Here is a 25,278-nt window from a genome sequence, read left to right on the forward strand (position 1 = left end):
GAAATTTAAATTTTATTTAATTGTAAGACATTTAACTTTAAATAGCCAAATGAGGCTACCACAGTGGACAGTGCAGCTCTAGATAACTTATTAACCTGCTTTCAGGGTTTGAATTTGGAGTTAACACAATTCCTTTTTATAAACTGGGCAGACTGCTAATATGACAGCACCAGGGCATCTACGATCTGCAGATAGAATCCCAGAGGGCTTGCAGGGGGGATAAGGATAGATTAAGGAATCCTGATTCAACTTTCATTATCTTCAGAGTTTTCCTTTTATTCTACAAATCAAGATTATACACCCCTTAGGAAAATGAAGTCCACACATATAATGTTTTTGCAACAAAAGGAAACTTAGTATATTCAGTGTCTGTAATTATTTACTTATCACAATGAAACTTACTGTTTCTTTCACTAATAGTGCAATGAGTTCTTGATCCACGTCAGGAGATTCTTGCCCCCAAAGGTTTTCCAAATTGGGCTCCTGAGATCCTTGCAGCGGAAAGGCTGGACCTGGCTCTTCATCATCTATTGCTAATTGTTGATCTTCAAGCTCTCCCAGAGGATGGGCAGGCTGAGGAGAAGAAGGGCCTGGAATCCCATCCTGCTGGGGTTCTGGTCTTGGAAAAGCTGGTCTTGGAAAAGCTGACCCTGGGGGCTCACGCTGATACAACAGTGGGCCCAGTTCTGCTTCAGGTTGCCGCTCCTGAGGAACAACCTGGTTTGTTATCTCACGGGGCTGTTGGTTCAGAGACTGGAAGTAAGGATGGTCTAACCAGCAGTCTTCTTCGATGGCCTGGTCATCTAGGATATCAGTTGATTCTCCCAGGTTTGATAAAAGCTCTGTCTCTGAGTCTTCAGATGACTGGTTCTGAGTGTCCAAAGGATCACTTTCTGGAAAAAGAAGATTACCTTCTTCCAAGATAATAATTTTCTGCTCTGATCTGGGGTTGACAATGTCATTTGTTGCTTGGTTATGACTGGGTCCAGGCTTGGATTCTCCTTCTGTTTGACCACTTGGCTTAATAAATTCAGAAACTCCGGGAGGCCTAAGACCTAGAAATTCACCATAGTCATCCTCAGAATCATCCTGTGCCCCAGAATCAAACAATGAGCTGTTACACACGGAATAATAGCCGTTCTTATCTGATTCAAAGGCTGCTCTAGGCTTTTTAGGCCCTTCTTCTCCCAATCTTTTGAGATCTTGCCATTGAGCAGCTGGTTTGATGAGATTGGGTCTTGAGGTCTGAGGTTTATTTGTCTAAGAAAAAATGAAATTTTAATAATAATAATTCAATTTTTCCTATGTCTGTATCTCCTCATGTACTTATACTGAGCTTCTGAGGCAGGACAGGAAAGAAACAAAAACAAAAACACTCTCCCCCATAAAACCTATTCTTCACGTTTATCTTAACATTGAAATCTGATCACACTATAGTAACTAAGAATCAAAGTAGCCATTCATAGATTGAGGCTTGAGTTATAATCTGAGTTACAATTTCACCTGAGAACACTAAAGCAAAAATAACTGCATAGTAGAGAAAATAATGAAAGAATGACAACACAGTAGAGGAATGAGAAATGTTTAATAAACACATGAAAAGAATCTAAATCCATTAGTAATTCAGCAAAATGCTAACTGAAACAAGATTTCACCAACCCCTCAATAGGACTGGCAAACAACTTTTTAGCTAGATAATGTCAAACACTGGTACAGATGTGGGAGAACTTTCATGCTATCATTCACTGCTGGTGAATTTAGGAGTGCAATTTGGTATAACTTATTTTTTTAAAACATATATCCTTATGATTTATAAATTTATTTTTCACATCTATTCTACAAACTCTTATGTACACAAAGGAGGCATATACAAGGATATTCACTGTTACACTGCTTCTAACATAAAAGGGAAAAAAGTGGAGACATTCTAAAGTTTGTCCCCAGGAGAACAGTGAAGTAAACCTATTATTTATCTGCTCTACAAATACTCTCCAATTCTCCTCCCCTCAAAAGAGGCATCTATATGTGATGAAATGGAAAGCTCACCAAGAAATGTTATTAAGTGAAGAAAAGTTGCAAAACAATACATACACACAATAATTCCATTTTTTAAACAAATTCAAACAGCACAAACATACCATTTCTAAAAGCACATATATATGTGTGCATGTGTGCGTGCACGCACACACACACACAAATACATACATAGGAAGTCAAAGAAAAAGAGCCAGAAGGATACACACCAAATTGGCACAACATTTCCTCTGGGAAATCTCTGGGGCAGAAGGGGCTGGTGAAGAGAGACTTCAGTTTTATCTAATTGTTCCGATATCTATAGAAAACATAATCATGTGTTGCTTGTAAATTTAAAAAGTGGAATGCCTAATTTTAAGGTAGCAGAATAAAGATGTCTCTGATCCTTCCTTCTCTGAAATCACCCCAATCCAGAGAGGAGAATGAAACACAGAACTGAAAATCTTTGATGAAACCAGCAGACATTTGTGATCCCAAATCACAATATACATGAGGAGCTGATGAATGCAGTGAGGGAAGTACAACCAGATTTCAGGCAAGGGAGAAAAAGCTTCAGAAAGGCAAAGAGTTTTCCAAAGTAGGTGGTGTGCTCTGTGGAGCAAAACCAGCAATCTCTTGTTTGGAAAAATGGGAATCTCCACCCCATTTGGTAGCAAAGATTTTCTGAGAAGGTTAGACAGAATGACGACACACATCTCTGACAAGCAGTAAGAAATAAGGCCAAATAAGTACATGTGCATGTGTGCAAACATCTGCTGACCGTCCTGCCCCCCTGCCCCAACATTCTCTGTCACAAGGAAGGAGAATTCCTGATAGTCAAGAATAGTGCCTGAGCCTTTCCCCAATGTAACTGCCTACAAAGAGCTGGTCCAGGAAAACTCCAACTGCATTCAAAGTACTAATACCTAACTACTGAAAAAGGAAGAAGTGGTAGATGAGTGACACATATGATGAAATCAGTACTAAACAGTGAATGAGAAAAGAAAGAACAGAGAAGTAATGAAATAATTATTTAATATAAATGTTTTAAATGATGATTTTGTAGAAATAAGGTAACCATCAAGAAGTTGGGAAGGGAAATGGAGAAGCTAAGGGTCCAAAGATACACTTAAACTTATAAATCAATGTAAGGACACATGTAAGGACAGCATTGAAAAGTATAGAAGTAAGCACTAGAAGAACTAAAAAAAACTGAGGAAAAAAAAAACCTAAAGATAAAAACTTTTCAAATGATAAGCAAGAACACACGCTTCCAATATAAATAAAAACAAAACCTCAAAGATGCAGAGAATACAGGGAAAGGTTATTTTTTAAAAGTAATAAAAAATAAAACATTAAATACTGTGAGAGAATTAAAAACTATCATAGTCACATTAATAAATATAAATGAGATCAATTTACCTAGTAAATTTAAGTTTCTTTAAATAGACTCACTAGGCAAAATCCAACTGTATAATCAACTACAGGCATACCTCAGAGACATTTCAGGTTCAGATCCAGACCACTGCAATAAAGCGAATATCCCAATAAAGCAAGCCACATGAAATTTTTTTATTTGCCATTGCATATAAAAGTTACGTTTACACTACACTGCAGTCTATTAAGTGTGCAATAGCATTATGTTTAAAAAAACAATGCACATACTTAATTTTTAAAAATGCTACCAGGAAAATGGTGCCAAAGACTAGCTCAATGCAAGGTTGCTACAAACCTGTAATTTGTAAAAAAAAATGCATTATCTGTGAGCACACTAAAGCCAAGGACAAAAAAACAAGATAATACCTGTATATAATGCAGAGTTACTGGAACACAATGGTTCAGAAAGCACATGGGTAAAGACACAAAAGTCGATTTCTGATTCTACGAATGCCATGCTAGATCATACAGATCAACCCTTCTATTAAGTAAAAGCAGAAACCCTGGTCAAAATATGAAAACAAAACCAAAATATCTACTTGAAAGCCTCAGAGATATATTAAAGGGGGACAGGATTCAGGAGGAATAAATCCAGCAAAATAAGCCCCACATTGGGATACGTTTCCTCTAGAGATGCATTTGCCCATCTCAGACCTGGCTGAAGAATGAGAAAATGAGCAAAACTTCTGATATCCTTACTGAAGACCCAAGTGCACAAAAACTGGAATCCAGAACTCACCATGGGGAGGAGGTCTGGTAAATCTCAAGTTCTATGGTGAATCCTTGCAATAAGGGTAAACTGGAAATATGCTGGGTCTCCCCGGAACTAAATCCTAGTTTCGAAAGTTTAAATACCTGAATCTGAGATTGTCAGTCTCCCTAGCCTTCTTTGAGAAACAAATGTGGGCCCTCTCTGAAGAAAGACATCATCTAGAACCTCAAAATTTTCATATACAATGACGACTACCACTCAATAAAAAATAACCAAGCATAAAAGAAGTTGATGCAACATAACAGAAAATCGAAACAAGAGAAGCAACAGACATCAGAAACAAACCAATAGAGACTTCAGACAGTGAAGTTATCAGATATGGATTCTAAAATGACATGCTTATTAGCATGTTTAAGGAAATAAAAAGACTAGATTGAAAATTTCAGCAGAGAACTAGAAATTGTTAGAAAGAAAGAAAAAAATGGGGTGGGTATAGCTCAGTGGTAGTGTGTGTTTAGCACGCACAAGGTCCTAGGTTCAATCTTTAGTATTTCCATTAAAAATATTTTTTTTAAAGAAAGAAAAAAAAAAACAATCAAATGGAAATTCCAGAATAGAAAAATACAATAACTGAAGGAATCAATGGATGTGGCATAGCATTTTAATGAACATAGATAAAGAGAGAAATGAGTGAAATTAAAGACAGGTCAGAAGAAAATAACCAGAATAAGGCATAGAGATACAAAATGACTGAAAATAGATAAGAGAATAGAAGACATAAAGAATACAGTGAAAAGGTTTTACCAATTATGTAACTAAAGTTCTAGAAGAGGAAAGAGATAAGAAGCAATATCTGAAGATAAAATCCAAATATTCAAGAACAGTGGCTTGATTTTAGTTCTGAAGATTTAAGCAAGATGAATTTTTAAAACCCCAAACAACAAAGACCTAGATATAGCACAGGAAGACTGCAGAAATTAAATACAAAGATAAAATTTTAAAGAAGCAGCACATACTGCCTTCAAAGAAAAAAAAAAAAGACTGACTTTTCAACAGAAAAACGGAAGCCAGAAAATATTGGAATAATATCCTCCTTGTGTTAAAAGAAAATAACTGCCACAATGAATTTTATATCAGATTTATTGTAAAGAAAATCCTAAAGAGTGTTCTTCAGATAGAATAAAAAATCTCAGTTTTAAGGCCAGCGATGCAAGAGGGAATGAAGAAAAACAAAAAAAGATAAATATTTGGTGAAGAGAATAGTGACTATGCAAAACAAAAAAAAAGTAAGGCTTAAAAAAAATCTATACAGAATTAGGGGGAGGGTATAGCTCAGTGGCAGAGTGTGTGCTTAGCATGCATGAGGTCCTGGGTTCAATCCCCAGTATCTCCATTAAAAATAAAATAAATAAACCTAATTACCTGCCCCAAACAAAACAAAATGTATACAGAATTAAAATATATTAATAAAACAGTATTTAAGTTAGGAGGTGAATAAACAGAGTTAAAGTGTTCTAAAGTCTTTACAGTATCCAGGAAGAGTTTAAAGCTTTAATATACATTAGTGCTGAGGCCTCTACATTGTGAGGAAGCCTAAACTAGCCCTTAAAATAGATTGTATGTATTAGACATGATACTAAAACAAGTGACAAAGGAAAATAATAGACAAACTGAACCTGGAAGTTTAAAACTTTTGTGATTAAGGGACACTAACAAAAAAGTAAAAAGACAATTTACAAAATGAGAGAAAATATCCACAAATCAGACAGCTGATAAGGTACAGTATTCTGAATATATAAAGATTTAATAATAAAAAACACCACCACTTCAAAAATGTGCAGAGGATCTGCATAGACATTCCTCCAAAGAAGATATACAAATGGCCAATAAGCACATGAAAAGAGGCTCAACATCAGCCACAGGGAAATGCAACTCAAACCACGAGATAGCACTTCACACCCACAAGGAGGGCCGTGACAAAACAGACAGATGGCAATTATTGGTGAGGATATGGAGAAACTGGAACCCTCATACACTGTTAGTAGCAATGCAAAACGGTGCTACTGCTATGGAAAACAGGCTGGTAGAGTAAAACATAGGGTTACCTCATGACTCAACAATTTCATTCCTAGGTATATACCTGCTATGGTCTGAATGTCTGCACCCTCCCCTTCAGCCCCCAAGCTCATATGCTGAAATCCTAACCACCAAAGGTAATGGTATTAGTAGGGAGAATCTTTGAGAGGTGCTAAGTCATAAGGGTAGAACCCTCACGAATGGGATTATAGAAGGGGCTCCAGAGAGATTCCTAGCTCCTTCCACCACGTGAGGACACAGTGACAAAGTGTCAACTATGAATCAGGAAGGGGACCTTTCCAGAACACGATCATGCTGGAGTCTTGATAGAGTCCCAGACTCTAGAAGTGTGATCAATACATTTCTGTCGTCTATAAGCTACCCAGTATGCGGTATTTTGTTACAGCAGCCCAAACAGACTAAGACAATACTCAAAAGAAATGAAAACATATATCCATAGAAAATTTTCTACGAATGTTCATAGCAGCATTATTCATTATGCAGAATAATGAAAAAATGGAAGCAACTCAAATGCCCATCAATAGAGAAAAGGCTGAACAATATGTGGTACACCCATACACTGCACTACTCAGCAATAAAAAGGAATGAAGAACTGATTCATGCTACATCATACATGAACCTTGAAAATATTATGCTGCATGAAAGAAGCTGGTCACACAGGATCAGATATTTAAAGATTCTATTCACATACAATGTCCAGAATCAGCAAATCTACAGAGACAGAAGTAGGTTCATGGTTCTTAAGACTAAGTAGAAGAGAAGGGAAGAAGGAAGATAATGGTTAGCTCATCAAATCAAGAAAAAAGGCGAAAAAAACACAAGTACACGAAAAGAGCAAAAGGAAATGGAGGAATTGTTAAGTTCTGAGAAAGTAAAAAGAACAGGCTATTTTGATTAATTCTATTAAATACATTAAAAATGTTGAAGAAATAAATGATTTTCTAGGAAAATATCAGTGAACAAAACTGATAATGAAAACAACATAAAATCTAAACATCAATCACCACGGAGGAACCTGAAACAGTTTCAAAGAAGTGTCCTCCATGAAAAGCAACCAGATACCTTTAGGGTAAATTCTACCAAATCTTTAAGAAATAGGTAATTCCAACATTATTTAAAATATTATATCACAGTACAGAAAAAGAAAGAAAACTTCTAAAGTCCTTTCATCAAGTCAAAATCACGTTTATAAAAAAAAACTGTCAAGAGTAACACAGGTAAACACACACCTATGGGCCAATATCATTCATGAGCTCTATGGAGAAAACCCTAAATAAAACCTTAGCAAATGGAATCCGACAGCACATTACCAAGCAAAGACTGTCCAGAGACAAAATAATTTACCACATTAACAGATTTCTAAAAATCATCTAATAATCTACATAGATGCTGAGACTGAACTGGACAGAATTCTACATTTACTCATGATAAAAACTTGAAATAAAGTAGATGGCTACTTCCTTAACATAACTAAAAAAACTGTCTCTCAAGCAAAGAGCCACCATCACACTTAATAAAGAAATATTAAAAGTATTCCCATTTATGTTAGTGGCTATTTTTCTTATTCCCATTACAACTATTAAAGTTTTTGAGGAGTTATCAGTTAATATAATTAGACAAATGTAAAAGCTGGAGAGGAAGAAACTAAGTATCATTATTTACAGACAGACTAGACACCATCCCTTGAGAAATTAGGGTCAACTGAAAAATGATTACAGACAATAACAACAAGGTGACTGATTATGAAATTAATATAAAACCTAAAAGACTTTTAAATTAAAAAAAAAGAAAGGTAAAAGATACATGGAAGAAAATATGCCACTGACAAAAGCAACAGAAAAGATAAAATAACCAGAAACAAACTTCAAAATATTTAAGATCTATAGAAAGAAAAACTCAAAATGCTCTGGCAAAGGAACGTAACACTAAGTGGAAAGACAAAACTTGTTAGAAAGGGTCAAAATTATAAAATTTGTTCTATAACAATAAAATACATTTTAAATTAAACAGTCTACCTATCTAATAGAATTAGAAAGGCTGATCTTAAAATTTGCATTAAAATATGAACACGAAAGTAGGGAGAGGGTATAGCTCAGTGGTAGAGTGCATGCCTAGCATGCACGAGGTCCTTGGGTTCAATCCCCAGTCCCTCCATTAAAACAAATAAATAATTAAACCTAATTACCTTCCCTAACAACAAAAAATTATAAAATATAAGCACAAAAGTATCCTGGGTGATTCTGAAAAATACAGAATAATAAGGGGAGATGAGCACTACCTGATATTAAGATACATTATAAATGCAGCTTTTTTTTTTCATACTCTGTGCATCTTTCCACATTCTTTGTAACACTAACTTCATCCATATGTGGTTACCTCTGAAACTTCAGCTGAAGTTGTCTTTTTTCTTAAACTCACACATGTATTTTCTTTTGGGGGGGGCGGGGAGGGGAGGTAATTACATTAATTTACTTATTTTTAGATGAGGTAGTGGGGATTGAACCCAAGACCTTGTGTATATTAAGTATACACTGTACCACTTGAGCTACATCCTCCCTGCAAGATACATTATAAGGTTGTAGTCATTACAATGGTATGGACTAGTATGTGAATAGACAGAGCAATAGTGCAGAAATTAAGTCCAGAAACAGACCAAAACTCATGACTTCTAAGCTAAGGGGACGTCAGGTAGGGTGTAAAGGGAGCTGTTCTCAGAAATGTGGCACAAGGGCCAACAAACAGGGCTACAAGTGTAGCACAAGCAGAGGCGCTCTCAGTTGCTCTACAAGACCCCAATACCCACCACTGAGTGGCTGAAGAACCAAATTATTAACCTGCAATAACACCTTATCATGGGAAGTTTTAGAAAACTCACTTCTGTCAGGATGACATCATCATCCAGGTCCTCTTCATCGTGTTGCTGAGGAGCTGGGGTGACCAGCATCGGAACCCCTTCCTCATCAGAGGAGTCAGATATGGTGATGGGTCCATCTCTGAGACTGATCCAGTCTAAAAGTAGGCAGAGAACACTGTCACCAGGAGGTGGGCATAATCACATTCAGTCCTTTAACTCAACTTTGGGATGAAAGGGTCAAGCCTAAAGCCAAGTTCATGGCTACTGGTGTGTTAACTTATCTCCTCAAGCAGCACATGCACCCAAGCATTAAGAGCCATGTCTCCATGCTGATCTTTGCCAATAATACATTTTGGGAATCACTAGAGAAAATCTGACAATTACTGTGCTCAAGGTTATGAACTCTTCTTTTACTAGATTGAAGAAATCTGTTGATAAAATCTTGACTGTAAATTTCTTAAAAGTGAAATAATGGCCTCCCACCTCATCTATATTCCTCTGACAGAATAAAACACTGTTTTTTCAAACCGATAAGTCTGAAAAAACTCTCACTCAGAAACAGTAGAATTTTCATTTAATATTTAAAATACTAAAATTTGCTCACCTTAGATAATAAGCCTTAAGTATCATTTATACAAACATGTTACAGTGTTTTAGTCAAACACCCATTTAGCATCGATGACAGTAAACAATCTGACTTCCCCAGTTTCCTTTTAAATATAACTTGAGTTAAACTAATCATCTAGATGTCGTAATTCTGTTCAAGGTCTTTAACTCCTTTTATTTGTTTGAAGACAGATCATGTTTGTTATGAATTACTGGAAAACACAAACTGGTATTTTTTTCCTGTCTGGGTCTATGGAAATGTTAAAGGTTAGAATGGGCAATGAAGAGAAAATGCATTAAGTGTCCTTAAAAAAAAGGTTAAAAAGAGAGAAAGAAACAAGAAAATAAGCAGACATTATCATCATTACATGTTTGGAAATCTCTCCATTAAAGCTCTAATATTTTTCTCAAGATTAATGCCTCATATATTTTTATGGTACCCAACAATATGAAAAGCAGTCTAAAATCAATGATCTCATTTCACTCCTGTAACAGAGCTGTGGTGATACCAAGAATAGCCATTTAAAACAGGTAAGTCCATGGGATCAAAGGTCAGACCACCTGGTGCAAATCTCAGCTTTACCACGTGCTAGCTACACGATGCCGTTATTGACTTATTTAAGCATCCATTTCCTCAATATTAAAGAAAGGTTAACAATAGTGCCCACTTCAAGTAACTGTACTAGCTGAGAAAACCCAAATAAAATGCTTGTTTATTACGGTACTTGACACACAGTAAAACTGCCTGACTTCAAGGCCAATGCTACCTATGCAGCAGACTGGTAAATCTAACAACCAACTGAACTGAGGGTCTGGGGAAGAACATTATAGAGAACTTCCATTAAACCTGGCAGAATGAATCCAAGTGATTGTAACCATCACCTTCTGAAACCCCATTAAAATGACAGTAGCAGAACTTTTAAAAAGTATACCTCTTAAGTACACAAAGAAGAGAAAAGATGACAGCTAACAAGAGATTTAAACAAATTCTGGAAAACAGCAGATTTACAGACAGCAAGAGTCTAGCAGAGTGGAAAAGGCTCAAATCTACTGCCGACAGAGCAGGCAGACAACCAGAGGTGGTCTGATTCATGTTGTAAAATCACTGATTTCCTTGAATAAATGTTCTGAATTATTGTGTGCCTTTGGTCATTTCTGGTCTTTAAACAGTTATTTTAGACAATATTATCTAATCTTACTGTTTGTTGATTTTGGGGGGAGGATTTGCCAAGCTTCTCACCCAGCCATTTCAGAAGACCCATCTTGTAGAGGTCCGTTCTAAAGAGTTACTGTGGCAGAGGCACTAGACACTAGGCACGGGGCCAAGAGAGGAAAGGGCTGCTAGTGAAACAGCCATAATGAGTAAGACGACCCTGGCTGTCTCCTGCTGCTTGGCTCCCTGAATGCTGCCAGACAATCTTAGATTCCATAGGCAGGAAACTGTAGATTCCTCTCTGGAAGAACTGGCCCAAGAAAAGGATGTTCAACCACCTTGGGGAACACAGCAAAAAAGTTAGCTTTAAACCTATCACCTTACAGTGAAGTCCAATGGTTGACAAGATACTCCCCAGCACACCAGGTATAAACACATAAGCTTTTAAAAATGCATTTTAAAATTTAAAGTATAACAGAGCAAAATCTATGAATACAAAAGGCCCACAACCTGTGTGATCATCACCAAGGTTCATAACACAACATTTCTAGCACATTAGTAGCCTAACTCCGCAGATTAGTTTTTGAGGATACCTTCCTTGATTTCTGGCTTTTTTGCAAATAACATGTCTGAGATATATCCATGTTGTTGCATGCTGCAGTATGTAGCTCTCTTCACTGTATGTAATCTACTATATGAATATATCATAAGTTATTTGTTCCTCTGTTGATAGACATTTGAGTTGGTTCCAGTGTTGGTTATTTTGGATAATGCTATTGTGAATATTCTTGTATATAGACCTTGGTATACTCAGTTCAGTTGGGTACATTTTAGAAGAAGTGTTGAGTCATAGGGAAAACATGTGTTCAATTTTAGTGGACAATGCCAAACAACTTTCCAAATTGCTTTTGCTAATTTACACTCCTACCACCAATGTAGGACAGTATGTGTTACTTCATGCCCTTACTGGAACACAGCCCTGCTCATTCACTCTATATTGCTACAATGGTATAACTGAGTAGTTAGCAACAGAGATCACATGACCTGCAAGGCTAAAAATAAAAGTGACTATCTGGCCCTTTAAGTTTGCTGAGTCCTGATTTAGTTATTAATTTCCAGGCTTTACTTCTTACCCGATATATGCATTTTAGGCCACAAGTTTTCTTCAAAACATGACATTAGATGCATCTCCTAAGCTTTAATAGACTGCATTTTCATTATCATGCAATTCAAAATATTTTCTAAATTCCACTATGATTCCTTTTTTTGAACTGCAGGTTGTCCTGAAATGTAGTCCTATTTTCCACACATGTAGGAATTTTCTAATTGTATTTCTGTAATTGATTTATGACTCGATTTCAATGTGGTTAGGTAACATAATCTATATGATTTGAATCCTTTGAAATGTGCAACTTGTTTTGTGGCTCAAAATATGGCCAATTTTGGTAACACACTGGGAGCAGTATTCCATATATGTTTACTATGTCAAGTTTGTTGACCATGTTCTTCCAATGCTCCATATTCATACAAATATTTGAGTGCTTGCTCTCAGTTATTGAAAGAAACCTTAAAATCTTCCATTATAATTGCAGATTTGTCCATTTCTCCTCTTAGTTCTCAGTTTTTACTTTGTGTATTTTGATACCATATGTACATGTATGGAGATTAGAAATGTTTCACCTTCCCAGACTATTTTATCTTTCCCAGAACTCTTGATCTTCATTAACACTTCTGGCTGGAGTGTCTACTGTATTTGATAATATATAGACTTAACAGTGCTGTTCTGAGGGCTACTATTTGTATACTGTACCTTTTTTCATTATTTTACTTTTAACCTTTCTGTACCTTCATTTTTAAGCCTATCTTCACTGGGTATAGAATTCCAGGTGAATACTATTCAGCCCTTTAAAAAGAGTGCATTACTGATACACCAACAACATGGATGAATCTCAAAAAAATTATGCTGGACAGAAAAATGTAGGCACAAAGAGTATATACTATATGGTTCCATTTATATGAAATTGTATAGTGACAAAAAGTAGATCAGTGGTTTCCTTAGGCCAGGAGTGGGGTGAGGACTGCCTGCAAAGGAGAATGAAGGAATCTTTCTGGATATGTTCTACATCATGACTGAGGTCTTGGTTACATGGGTGAACTCATTTTTCAAAAGTCACTGAACTATACACTTAAAATGCATGCATTTATTGCACGGAAATCAATACTTCAATAAAGATGATTTAAAATTTTTAAAAAACCTACAGGGGTTGGCATAATAAAAACTATTAACACAGCTAATAAAAACAAAAGCAACTATTTATGCCTTAAAAAAATACTGTGATGGATGTAGAACATACAAAACTTGTCTAACAGAAAAATATACCTCCAAAATCAATAATTTCCCACAAGAAATGAGTTGTTCTTAAAGGAACTCTGTTCAAGTATATTTAAGACCCAGTTAAAAAAACAACTACTACATTAATTTGATATACATGTTCAGAAAATTTGGAAATAACTATATATACAAATTACAGCAAGGATTTAAAACTTTCTGAATCACAATAAATTACAGCTATAATCACTACCAAGTTGGAATACACTATTAATAAAATCCTCCCAAATCAGTATTTCTTTTGTTTCCATAATTTCCATAGCTAAAGCAAATTTATTTTTCTCAATTTATTTGTTTAATAAAATTTGCTCAATGTTAAATACTCTGAGAGCCATAAACATAAAATTTACCCTCTGCTGGAAAAAAAATCCTCTTGTTAAGCACAAAATATCATCAATGGGAAATTACACCAAAAAAACAGTACAACCTCTTTCATGGAATTTATACTTATTATCTTTTCCTACTCATCAGCACGAATTTTTTTCCTTTTAGCCCAGGTGTAACTGTGAATTAGGATCTGATAGGAAATTTCACATGCATTTAAGACTCTGAAAAAATGTGGGCTCCCTTCCCTTTATGAATCAATTAATTTCCTCAATTTTATACACTGTAAAACAAAAGAATACATGTCCTGATATTCCCTGTAAGGCTGAAGCAGGATTTTCTGGCATAAAGCAATGAAGCATTACACGAGGTGCCAGCAATGCTTCAGCAGCACCTTTAGTACTTTCCGAACATGCAGGCCTGAAGGAGCACTCCTTTGCAGTCACCATTCCTTTCACCATTCCTTCAAAAACAGAGTACTGTCATTGTTCTCATACTCCTACCTCTTAAGATCCAATGACTAAACATTCACACCTCTTTTTAGTTTGCTAATTAATAGCTTAATAATCTACTTATGATGAAGATTCTTAAATTTCATTCATGCCAGCAGGTATCACCATTTGATACAAAATTCTAGTCTGATGAGCCCAATCTTAACTGATGTTCTGAGGTCTAAAAATAAAACGTCTCTGGGTTCTACATGGTGCAAAACCAATTCATTTCAAAGACGATATAACCATAATTCTAGGGAAAAAGCAATGATGAAAAGGAGAACGTGAGAACACGTACCTTGTCCCCGGTGGCAGTGGAAGTTGTTCAAGTGAATTACCTCTTCATTGTTGTTTCCCTCTGCCATTTTCAAATGCAAACACATACATATGCGCTCGCTAATATCTAAACATGGCAAGTATCTGTTCCAAAGGATCTGAAAAAGAAGAAAAAAGACGACATAAGAATGAGGGAGTATCAAAACTCTTCCCACACATCTGGTCAAGGTATCATTCTAAGTTTATAGTGAAAATACCACTAAAAAGAAAAATAAAAGAATGAATAACTAAAAAGTCAACAGAAGGAAAAAATGGAATAAAAAACCCAGTTACTGCAAAAGAACATACAAAAGATGAATAAAGACTCAAAGAATAGATGGGACGTATATAAAAAAAGTAAAATTAAAAACTCAAGTACAGCAACCTATGGAATAGGAGAAAGTATCTGCAAATCATAGTCCCTCATAAGGCATTAAAATCCAAAGTATATAAAGGTCCAAATGCATATTTCAGAGAAGAAAAAAAAGAACAGAATAATCCCTGATTTAAGCTTTGATCTCAAGAAGTTAGAAAAACAGCAGTAAACTAAACGCAGAAAAAACAGCCAAAAATTTTATAAGAGCAGAAATCAACAAAAGTTTATAAACATAAAGCTGAGAAAAATCAAAGCAAAAACTTCCTCTAAAAAGATTAATAAGATTGATAAACCTCTATCAAGAATGATTAAGGAAAAAAGGAAGAAAACACAAATTACCACTATCAGGAATTTAAAGACACCATTACAGAGTCTACCATATAAAGAATGTTATGAATAACTTTGTATCACTTCATCTGAAATTTTAAATGAAACAGATAAACTCCTTGAAACACAATTTACCATAATTGAACAAAAAAATTAAATTTGAATAGATCTCTAGCAAATAAAGAAATGGAATAAGTAATTAATAACCTTCCCACAAGGAATACAGCAAGCCCAGAAAGTTCCCCTAGTAAAGTCTCCTAAACATTTGAGGAAGAAATGGAACTAGTATTATTACAAAAACTCAGAGAATAGAAAAAGAACAAACATTTCCGAAAACATTTTATGAGGCTAGCATAATTTTGATACTAAAAGCTGATAAGAACATTACTAGAAAGACTAGCATCTCTCATGAACACAAATGCAAAAATCCTAACCAAAGCAATGCAACTTACATTACTAGAACAAAAGAAAAACTACATAATCACTGCAGATGGGAAAAAAAAGTGTTAAAATTTAACATCTATTCATGATTAAAATCTTTCAGCAAATTGGTACTGGAGGGGAACTTCCTTTGTCTGATTAAATGTATTTCAAAAACACTTGAGTGAACCTCACTGAAAGGTGAAACACTGAAAAGGAGAGTTGAGGAGAGTTCTCTGAAATTGAGGAGAGTTTTCATCATTTTTTGTTAACACTGTATTGGAGGTTGTAGCAAGTAGAATCAGGCAATAAAGAAATCAAGTATCATGCTGAAAGGAAGAAATAAAAGTGGCATTATTTGCAGATGGTAAGATTGCAGTACTGATATAAAGACAGAAAAACAGAATAGAGGGCTCAGAAAAACAGCCACATACATTTGGTCACCCACCAAACAAAGATGCTACTGAAATGCAGTGGGAAGAATGGCCTTTTCAATAAAGCTGGGCCAAAATAGGAAGAAAATATATATGGGAAGAAAATGAGTCTTGATGCCACATGTAAACATCAATTCCAGATGGGCTATCAATGAAAGATAAAACAATAAAAATACTACATTACAGGAGGACAAAATTATGTCTATTTGATGGTGTAACTGGACAGAGACACCACTGGGATGAATAAGTGAATAAACGCGTAGCAAAGTCTCTGTCCTTGACCGATGGCTGGGTAAAGAAGCTGTGGTGAATATACACAACAGAACACTATTCAGCCATGAAGAAGAATAAAATAACGCCATCTGCAGCAAAATGGGTGGACCTGGAGATCGTCATTCTAAGTGAAGTAAGTCAGAAAGAGAAAGACAAATACCATATGATATTGTTTATATGTGGAATCTAACAAACGGACACAAATAAACTTATCTATAAAACAGAAACAGACTCACAGACATGAAGAACAAACTTATGGTTACCAGGGGGTAAACGGGGTGGGAAGGGATAAAGTGGGAATTCGAAATTTGCACCTCTTGGGGAGTGATGGAAATGTTAGCTACTTGACTGTAGTGGTGGTTTCATTGGTGTATAAGTCTATCAAAATTCATCAAATTGTACATCTGAATATGTGTAGTTTACTGTGCAGAAATCATACCATAATAAAAGTGTTTAAAAAATTAAATAAAAACCTAATTACCATCCCCAAAACAAAACAAAAAACAATGGATCATTAAAAGTGGATTATTCCAGAAGTCAGAAATGGCACAGGCTGGGAGAAGCTGGCATACCCATGTCATACTAGCCCCCACAAAGCCTCTTTCTAGCATATTTTTTAAGTGCCTATAAATGATTATTGCTTTTCACTCAAATACTAGTTTTTCATCACAATCATTACTTAGATAGCCATTCTTTGTACTCCTGTACTAAGTATAAAGTCATAACTGCAATAAAGAGATTATTCCAGAGGGGGAGGGTATAGCTCAAGTGGTAGAGCGCATGCTTAGCATGCACGAGGGTCCTGGGTTCAAGCCCCAGTACCTCCTCCAAAAATAAATAAACCTAATTACCGCCCACCCCCCCAAAAAGAGACTGTTCTAGTTGAGAGAGGGCAGGTTGTCAAGGAATGATTGGCAGAGATAGTAATATTTAATCTAAACTGAATGCTCTGCCAGTTCCAGACTTAGTCTTAGGGGAATAGCACTTCAATCTAGGGCTCTTGAAGCCCAAAGTCACCATGTAAGAAGCCTGACTACCCGCCTGGAGAGAGCACACAGAAAGTCCTGACACCAGATGGAGAGGGAAAGAGCAGCTAAGCACAGCCTTCTGGCAGTCTCTGGCAAAGCATACAAATAAAGAAGCCATTTTGGAAGTGTATCTTTCGGTCCCAGCCACCTTGAATGACAGCATGTGGATCAGAAAAAAAAAAAAAAAAGGCCCAGGTGAGTTCTTCCCAATTTCCCGACTCACAAAACTGCCAACAAATTAAACTGTTGTATTAAGTCACCACATTTGGAGAGGGTTTGCTAACAGGTAAATGAAGCAGAGCTCTAATTTTATTTTCTAACCAATGGTAAGCAACGCAGAGTTGTGCTTAAGGAAAATCAACCCAGCTGCAATGTGCAGGACAGACTGTAGAAGACATCTGGTGGCAGGAAACCCAGGAAACAAGAGCCACTGAAGTCTGAACTACAGGTAACAGTAAGCAGAGGGAGGAAAAAGATACAAGATACTGACTACAGAGTTAGATTCAATGGGAATTTTGTATGTAATTGGCCATCAGGGCAAGAGTGAGCAAGGAGTCAAAGCATATCCTCCAAAAGGGGGAGAAGTAAGTGTTTTCAATGATCTTTTTACAGTTGAATCGTCTGTGAGCTCGTGACAACCTGCCCCTTCTATCCTAATACTGTCTACAGGTTCTACCTGATGAATTTTCATATAGCATTGAGTTGTTTTGTTTTTTTAAACCACAAATCTCATCATGGTAGAACCAAACTCCTTACCATAGTCTGTGAAACACTGCCTCACATGACCCTTGCTGACACAGCTAGCCCCACCTCAGATCTCTTCCCACTTCCACCATTCTGCAGAGACGATGGCTCAGGTCCTCAAACATGCCATGCTTCTTCCCTCCACTCCAGGCTCTTCTCTCCAGCTGGACACTCTTCCTCACAGCCTCTATTTGACCAAATTAACTGTATTCATCCTTTGGTTTGTCATCCTAAATGTCACTTCCTCAGAAAAAAACCTTTCCCAACTATCCCCAGTGTTTGTTCACACAACATCTCTCTCCTTCAAAGTACTTACCACACTAAGAATCTAGTTACTTATGAAGCTATGTTTAATATCTTATTTTCTCCACTGAAACAAGTTCCAAGAAGGTAGAAACGTGTGTGTAATTCGTTCCCATAGCCTCAGGACGTAACACACTGCCTGGCAAAATACTCCGGAAGAACCTGAATATACACCACTCACAGTATAGCAGGATAGTTAGGAGCATGAACTCTGAAACTAAACTGAGTTCAAGTCCCAGCTATGCCCCTTACAAGCTTTGTGACTAGCTAAGTTATTCTTCAGCACCTCATTTTCTTCCTCTTCAAAATATGGATAATGACAAAACCCATGTTGTCGAGGATTCAGAGTTAATATATGGAAAATGCTTAGAACAGTGTCTGGCTAAAGACAGATGTCTGCAGTTATGTCTGTGAAAGCCTTATCACAGCCTAGAATACAGGGAACACTTACTGAACAGTAGCTATCAGAATTAGCAAACAGGCTCTCTCATTTGTCCTATTTCATAAACTTTCAGTCTCCCTGACTCACATCTCAACTTTATGAGACTTCTGAGGGACTGCAAAGCTTCTCTTTTATTAGCTGCTGCTGGCCTTTGGGAGAAAAAGCTAAAGCCTCTCCTTCAGTTTACAGGCAGGTACAAAATCTGGCCCCAGGCTCTCCAGCTATTTCCTCAAATTCAACCACTCCCTATCCTCAGACACAATAAATAACTTACACAAAAACACCAACGGGTGGGAGGGTATAGCTCAGTGGTAGAGTGCATGCCTAGCACGCACAAAGTCCTGGGTTCAATCCCCAGTATCTCCACAAATAAATAAATAAACCTAACCCCCCCAAATTAAAAAATAAAAATAAGTAAATTATTAAAAAAAACAAAACCCTAACAAAGCATTTCTTGCGGTCTTCCTGCAGGCAAGCGTACTCCTCCGTTCACTCCCAGCAGGATAAATCATCTTCTCTAGGCATCAGCAAAAAGCCTAGAAGCAGCTCCACCAAGGCAGGCACTCGGCACGACGTATCCGAGTTTTTACACGGCCCCCGGCTCGCGGACATCGGAACTCTGCCCTGGAAACGCCACCGGTACCCGCAGGCACTCAGTGAGCTTAGTCACAAGACTGAAGCGGCCCGAAGTTTTAGACAATCGTCCCACACAGTATTCGGGCCACGTCCCACGCGGGAACCTCGCTCTCCTTCGCGGCTCGGGGCACATCCGTCGGGCTCGTGACCTCCGCGCTGCAGCGGGTTCCGACACACCGGGGGAGTCCTCACCCCGGCTGCGCAGCCTCTTCGGGAAGGCGCCCCTCCAGAGCCGAGTTGGGAGTGTTGAGGGCCGCGGCCCGTCACCCCCCCGGGCCGGAGGCGTCGGAGTTCAAAGTCACAGCCCCTGCCCCCACACGCGCTCCGGGCGGCGCTCGGCTCCACAGCCACCGCCTCCCGCGAGGTGCCGCTGAGGAAACTCGGTCTTTCGGCGCTTTTGCCCTCGCGCAGCAGGCCGACCGACCGGCCCGCAAAACTTCCCGAAGTGGCGGGAGCGGCGGAGGGTCCGCCGGCTGCCCGCGCCTTTGTCGCTCTCGCCTGACCGCTAGCCCCACTATTCAGGCCGCTCAGCGTTCGGCGGGGCCCCGCGCAGGCCCCCGGCTCGCCCGCGTCCCGGCCACCGCCGGGCCGGGCCCGCGCCCCCCGCCGCCCCTCACGGCCGAACCCCCGCCCCCGCTCCCACCCCCGGGCTTAATGGAAGCGCCGGGCGGAGACGCCACTCGCTTCACGGAGCCTGCCGAGGAGCTGGCGCGCCCCGCGGCCGACACTTACTCGCCACTCAACTCGCCAGCTCGCAAGGCGGGCTCGGCGACTTCTGTCGCCGCGGCTTCTAGTCAGCAGGAGCGGCCGCGATAGCTCGGTCGCCGCCGCTGAGGCCGCCGCGGCGCTCCTTCCGGCCCGGCCGCGGCGTCACCTCGCGCCTGCGCACAGCGCCCCCTCCCGACTAATGACAGGAAGAACCATAGAGGCACGCCGGGTGCTAGGGAGGAGGAGCCTGGGGAGTAAGACCATAGAGAGGGACTCCTGTCCTCTCCTCCATCCCCACTCGCTGCTCGCTGAGTCTTGACTCCCCCACTAGGCGGGAGGACCAAAGGAACTGAGAGTCCCTCAACCCCGTGAGGTGTCACTGTCTTCCTGGAGTTGAAAAGGGCGTAAAGCAGATGGCCATGGAAATCTACTGGATATGCACTTATTTGACCCGTTACCTTTGGCAAATCATTCATTCAAAACATTTTCGGAGGGCTTCCTGTGTGCCAGGCGCTGTACTAGGAAATGGAGATATAACGCTATACAGGGCCCCTATTACCATGAAGCTTTTAGTGGGCTAGTCCATAACTGTGAACTAACCAACTAAAATACTGGTGCAGGCAGGAAGTGTTCCAGAAACACACACACACTCACACACAAACATGAAAAATAAAGCAGAGAAAGGATAGAAATGATGCAGATAATAGTGTGGTCTGAATGAAGTGAGGGAGTGAGACGGTGACCACATGGAGGAAGAACACTTCAAGCAGAGGGTACAGAAAGGGCAAAGGTGCTAACATGGCAATATGTTAGAAAAACAGCATGGGTGCTGCCCGGCTGCAGTGCAGTGAGTGAGATGAAGAGTGGAAGGGAATGGGCATGGCGAACTTGTTGGGAGCCAAATCATGGAAGGTCTTAATAAAGAATTTGAATTTTCTTCTAAGTATGATGGGAAGCTGCCTGAGAATTGGGAGCTGGGGCGTGAGTTGACTTGCTTGTGTTTTCAAGATCACTTTGGTGGCTGTTTGGACAATAGACTACAGACAGATAAGAGTGGAATCAGGAAAGCCTGTTAGGAAGCTATTTCAGGATTCTAAATAGTAAGAAATGGTGACTTGGACCAGTATGGTCAGGGCAGGGAGGATGGTGGTGGTGAAAAACGGTCAGATTAGGGATTTTTTTTTCCTAAGGTAGAACAGAGAGATTTGCAGATGAATTAGATGTGGGCTGAGACAGGAAGAAAGGAGTCAAGGATAACTACAAGATTTTTGGCTTGTGCAGCTGAGTGAATGATGGTGCCGTTCAAAGATGGGGAAAATTGGGAGGAATAGATTTTGGTTAGAGTAGGGAGAAGTGAACGTGTTTTGGACATGTTACATTGCAAACTAGACCTTCAAGTAGAGATATCAATAGGCAATTAGACCTATGAGTCTGTAGCTTCAGAAAGACAGAAGACCTCAGAGGCTGGGGATTTAAATTGGGATTTACTCAGCTGTAAGTAATATACAAAGCCTCCAGATTGGCTGTATTTAAACCTAGGGTATGAGTGTAGATAGAGAAGAGAGGTCAGCTGAGGGGAGCCCAGGGTAATGTGAACATTTAGGATCTAGAGAAGGTTGCTGAGAGGGAAAGGGCAGTGAAGGAGGAGGAAGCCCAGAAGAGGGTGATATCCCAAGACCAAAGAAAGGAAATGTCCTGAGCAGAAGGGAGTTATCAGTGGTGCCAAATGCTGCTCAGAGACTCAATACAATGGAATTGAGTCTCAGTGAAACCAGAAGGAGGGCCGTTAGCTGAGCATGAGGTCAGGGAGAGGGTCTTGGAAATTTGTGAAGGATAAAGAGTGGAGAGTGAAATGACTAGCAGAATGCAGAGGCTTTCTGGTCGGGAGTTCTGTGGTCATAAATTTAAAAAGAGGCTGGATAGCAAGGATATGGGTCTTTCTCCAGCATCTCATAGTCAAAGAGAGGGATGCTTGAAATTGAGGTCTTGGAGATGGTGCAAGCTGTTGATATTGATGGAGCCTAGGTTGTGATTGAGGTAGAGAGAAAGTCTTAATCATTGAAGGGGATCAAGAAACTAAGAGGCCTGGGTGGAGCCAGATTATTTAAAAGGATGTTAAATCGTCAAGAAAGATGTCGGAAGTGGCAGGTGGAGGGCATGGGATAAGACAGGTCCTGAAATCTTCAGTGAATGAGAAGGAATGACCAGCAGGCCAGCAGACAGTAGGAAAGAGAGTGGCTGAGTCTGATGGCACACGCTTCCAAAGGTTCAGTTCATTGTCATTGTTGTTATTTTTTATTTGCTGCTCCATCTTATCAAGATGCTACAGAGGAGCCCACACCAGCTCTCTCACTGAACCACAAAGCAGCACGGCTAAAAAGGGAACAGCCTGCCCCAAATCTGACATTTGAGCAGTACCACCACAAAATTTGCCTAATCCATTCTCGCTCATTAGTAATATTTTTCTTTAGATGGAGTCATTTTTTGTTAAAGTGTATTTATTTACAAAGGAAACTTTATTTCACTACTATAAATTAAAAATGTCTCACTTTCAATAAGCAGAAAGTAACCAGAAAAATCAATTCCACTTTATTGATTTTTTGTACATATATATTTCATTGAAGTATAGTCAGTTTAAAATGTGCCAGTTTCTGGTGTACAGCATAATGCTTCAGTTATACATGAACATACATATACTTGTTTTGATAGTCTTTTTCACCATAGGTTACTTCAAGATACTGAATATAGTTCCCTGTGGTATGCAGTAGAAACACGTTGTTTATGAATTTTTAAAAATGTATAATTAAACAAACCAATGACTTACAAGTAAAAACTAAATCAAATCAAGGTGTGAAACATAAAACTAAAAATAAGCTTTGTTAGGGGAAGAATGGAATCTAGTGGCCTTGATCCTAGTGCCAGGAAGGTTTGCAGGCCTAAACATGCAGGGCTGCTTGTTAGGTCACCGTGAAAGTAGTGGTAGCCCCTTCTTGGGATTGAGGTGACCTAAAAACCCGCTGCTCCAGGCTGCTGATGGGTACTGGATCGGGGATTGGGTGGGGCACTAAACACCTGTGCACAATGTAACCAGTCAGTGAGCAATGAACTGAATATTGGAATAGGAACCTTCTTCTGTCCCTGTACTAACAGGCAGCCTCAATCAGGCAAATCCTGCATTCTAAGGCTTCCAAGAAGAATGTATTACTGCCTGAACACTTCTATTCCTTTTTTGATCTTCGAAAAGAATTCAAGAAGTGTTGCCTGGGTTCACCCGATACTGATAAGATGGATGTGGTAGCGATGACAGTGTGTTTAAATTTTGAGCAGAGTGGTTCAGCCTCCCAGTATGGAGCCTCTCAAGTTGAGGATATGGGTTTGAAGATACAAGTTTAGCAATGATTTCAAACCTTTATAATCACAAGTTCTCAGATCCAGAGAGAATAAATTACAAATTTGAAAGTGGCACTTGCCCCAAGGTGGAACTTATTAATGACAAAACAGCATCAGTCAGGGCATGAGGTTTACTGTGGCAGTCTTTGGATCAAGATAGTGCAAGATTCTTCAAAGGCCTCAATACTGCAAAGGGAGGTGCAGAACTTTATCTGAATGCCTGGGGCCAAAGAAATAGAGAAGCTCTGGTTATGTTTTTGAGTGAGGAGCACAGAGACCTAACACCACATAAGCACAAACATCATGTGAGAACCCAGTTCATTGAGGTTTACAAAGCATCAGGTGAAGATTTTCTTAAAATTGCTGCTGGTACATCCAAAGAGGCAGCCCAGTTTCTCCCCAAGGAAAATCAGCTCATTGTCCGCATGCGGGGGCTCCCACTCAACCTCCACAGCTGATGCAGTGGTGGCCTTTTGAACAGCATTGCCCCATCACTGGAGGGAAGGAAGGTATCCTCTTTGTTACCTGCCCAGGCGGCAGGCCAGAGGGGATGCTTCTGTCCTCTTTGCTTGTGAGGAATACGCACAGAACCTATCCAGGAAGCATAAGGACTTGTTGGGTAAAAGATACACTGAACTCCTCAGAAGCACTGAGGCTGAATCCATTCTCCTCGGCCCCACTCATTCCACTTCCAACCCCTCCTGTGATTCCAAGACTACCCCAGCAATTTGTGCCCCTACATATGTTAGACTGTATACACCCTCAAGCTCTTCCCTATGCGGCCACAACTGAGGACATCTTGGACTCTCTGGTGGAATTTCGCACAGAGAATGGAACTCATGGGGTCCACATGGTACTGAAGCACCAGGGCCGCCCATCAGGAGATGTCTCTATCCAGATAAAGTCTGTGGACAGAGCATTTATGGCTGCACAGAAGTGTCATTTAAAAAAAAAAAAAAGAAGGACAGATATGTTGAAGTCTTCTCCACAGATACGCTGAGGGGATGAACTTTGTGTTAATGGGAAGCAATTGGCTTGTCCCTGCTGCCATGTAAGTTACCGTGCCTGTCTCCTCCCTCCTACACATTTCCAGCTCCTGCAGCAGCTGTTCGTACTGAAGCTGCCATTTATTAGCTCCCTGTGGTTTTGACTCCATGAGCACTGCAGCCCTCCAGAGTATACCATCCAGCAGGCACTCAGCTCTTCCTGAACTACACAGCATACTATCCCAGTGTTTGAATGATTCATGGTGATCCTGAAACCATCAGGCATAAGACAACTTATAGCCACTCCAGGGGAAGTTTGTGTACACTCAGGCTGTAGTATTTTCAGCCAACATGATTGGACAGTGGACCTGTGCCTTATCTTTTGGTGGAGTGAAAAATTTGAGCCAGTGAAGCCAAATCCATACAGCAAGCAGCATGCCTGGCTCCTTGTGATTGCAAATGGCATTTAAAATGTGAATTTGCGGGGGAGGGTATAGCTCAGGGGTAGAGTGCATGCTTCGCATGCATGAGGTCCTAGGTTCAAATCCCCAGTACCTCCGTTAAAAAAAATAATAATAAAGAAAGAAACCTAAGTACCTCCCTCCCCCCATAAATAAATAAATAAAATGTTTTAATTTAAAAAATAAAATGTACATTTGAAATCAGATATTTCCATTGCTTCCAGCTAACTTGGCTTCACAGGTGTTTCCTAAGTTTTAAGTCTTTGAGGGAAAAAATACTCTACTAGCGTCTACTGTCTCCGCCAGGAACTCTGTTATGGAAGCTTCATTTTTGTGTGTTCCCACTCTTTTCTCTCCAT

General features: G+C 39.3%; 1 protein-coding gene, 1 non-coding gene and 1 pseudogene across 3 annotated transcripts in view; 2 read left to right on the forward strand and 1 right to left on the reverse strand.

Moving 5' to 3' along the window:
• RNF216 (ring finger protein 216) overlaps window positions 1–20,265 on the reverse strand; it is a 135,079-nt gene extending 114,814 nt beyond the window's left edge. For both annotated transcript variants that reach the window (XM_074345619.1, XM_074345618.1), the window contains exons 1-4: window positions 20,107–20,265; window positions 14,375–14,510; window positions 9,135–9,268; window positions 403–1,260 (exon numbers count right to left, since the gene is read on the reverse strand). In XM_074345619.1, coding sequence (XP_074201720.1) covers window positions 403–1,260; window positions 9,135–9,268; window positions 14,375–14,459 — 1,077 coding nt within the window. In that variant the 5' untranslated portion in view covers window positions 14,460–14,510; window positions 20,107–20,265. The remainder of the gene's footprint in view (window positions 1–402; window positions 1,261–9,134; window positions 9,269–14,374; window positions 14,511–20,106) is intronic.
• Window positions 20,266–20,904: 639 nt separating this feature from the next.
• LOC105077737 (epithelial splicing regulatory protein 1 pseudogene) lies at window positions 20,905–24,732 on the forward strand (annotated as a pseudogene).
• A 212-nt stretch (window positions 24,733–24,944) lies between these two features.
• TRNAA-CGC (transfer RNA alanine (anticodon CGC)) lies at window positions 24,945–25,018 on the forward strand. The gene has a single exon. It is a non-coding gene; the product is annotated as a tRNA-Ala (tRNA).
• The last annotated feature ends 260 nt before the right edge of the window (window positions 25,019–25,278 follow it).

Source organism: Camelus bactrianus, chromosome 18, assembly GCF_048773025.1.
Source record: "Camelus bactrianus isolate YW-2024 breed Bactrian camel chromosome 18, ASM4877302v1, whole genome shotgun sequence".
NCBI lineage: Eukaryota > Metazoa > Chordata > Mammalia > Artiodactyla > Camelidae > Camelus > Camelus bactrianus.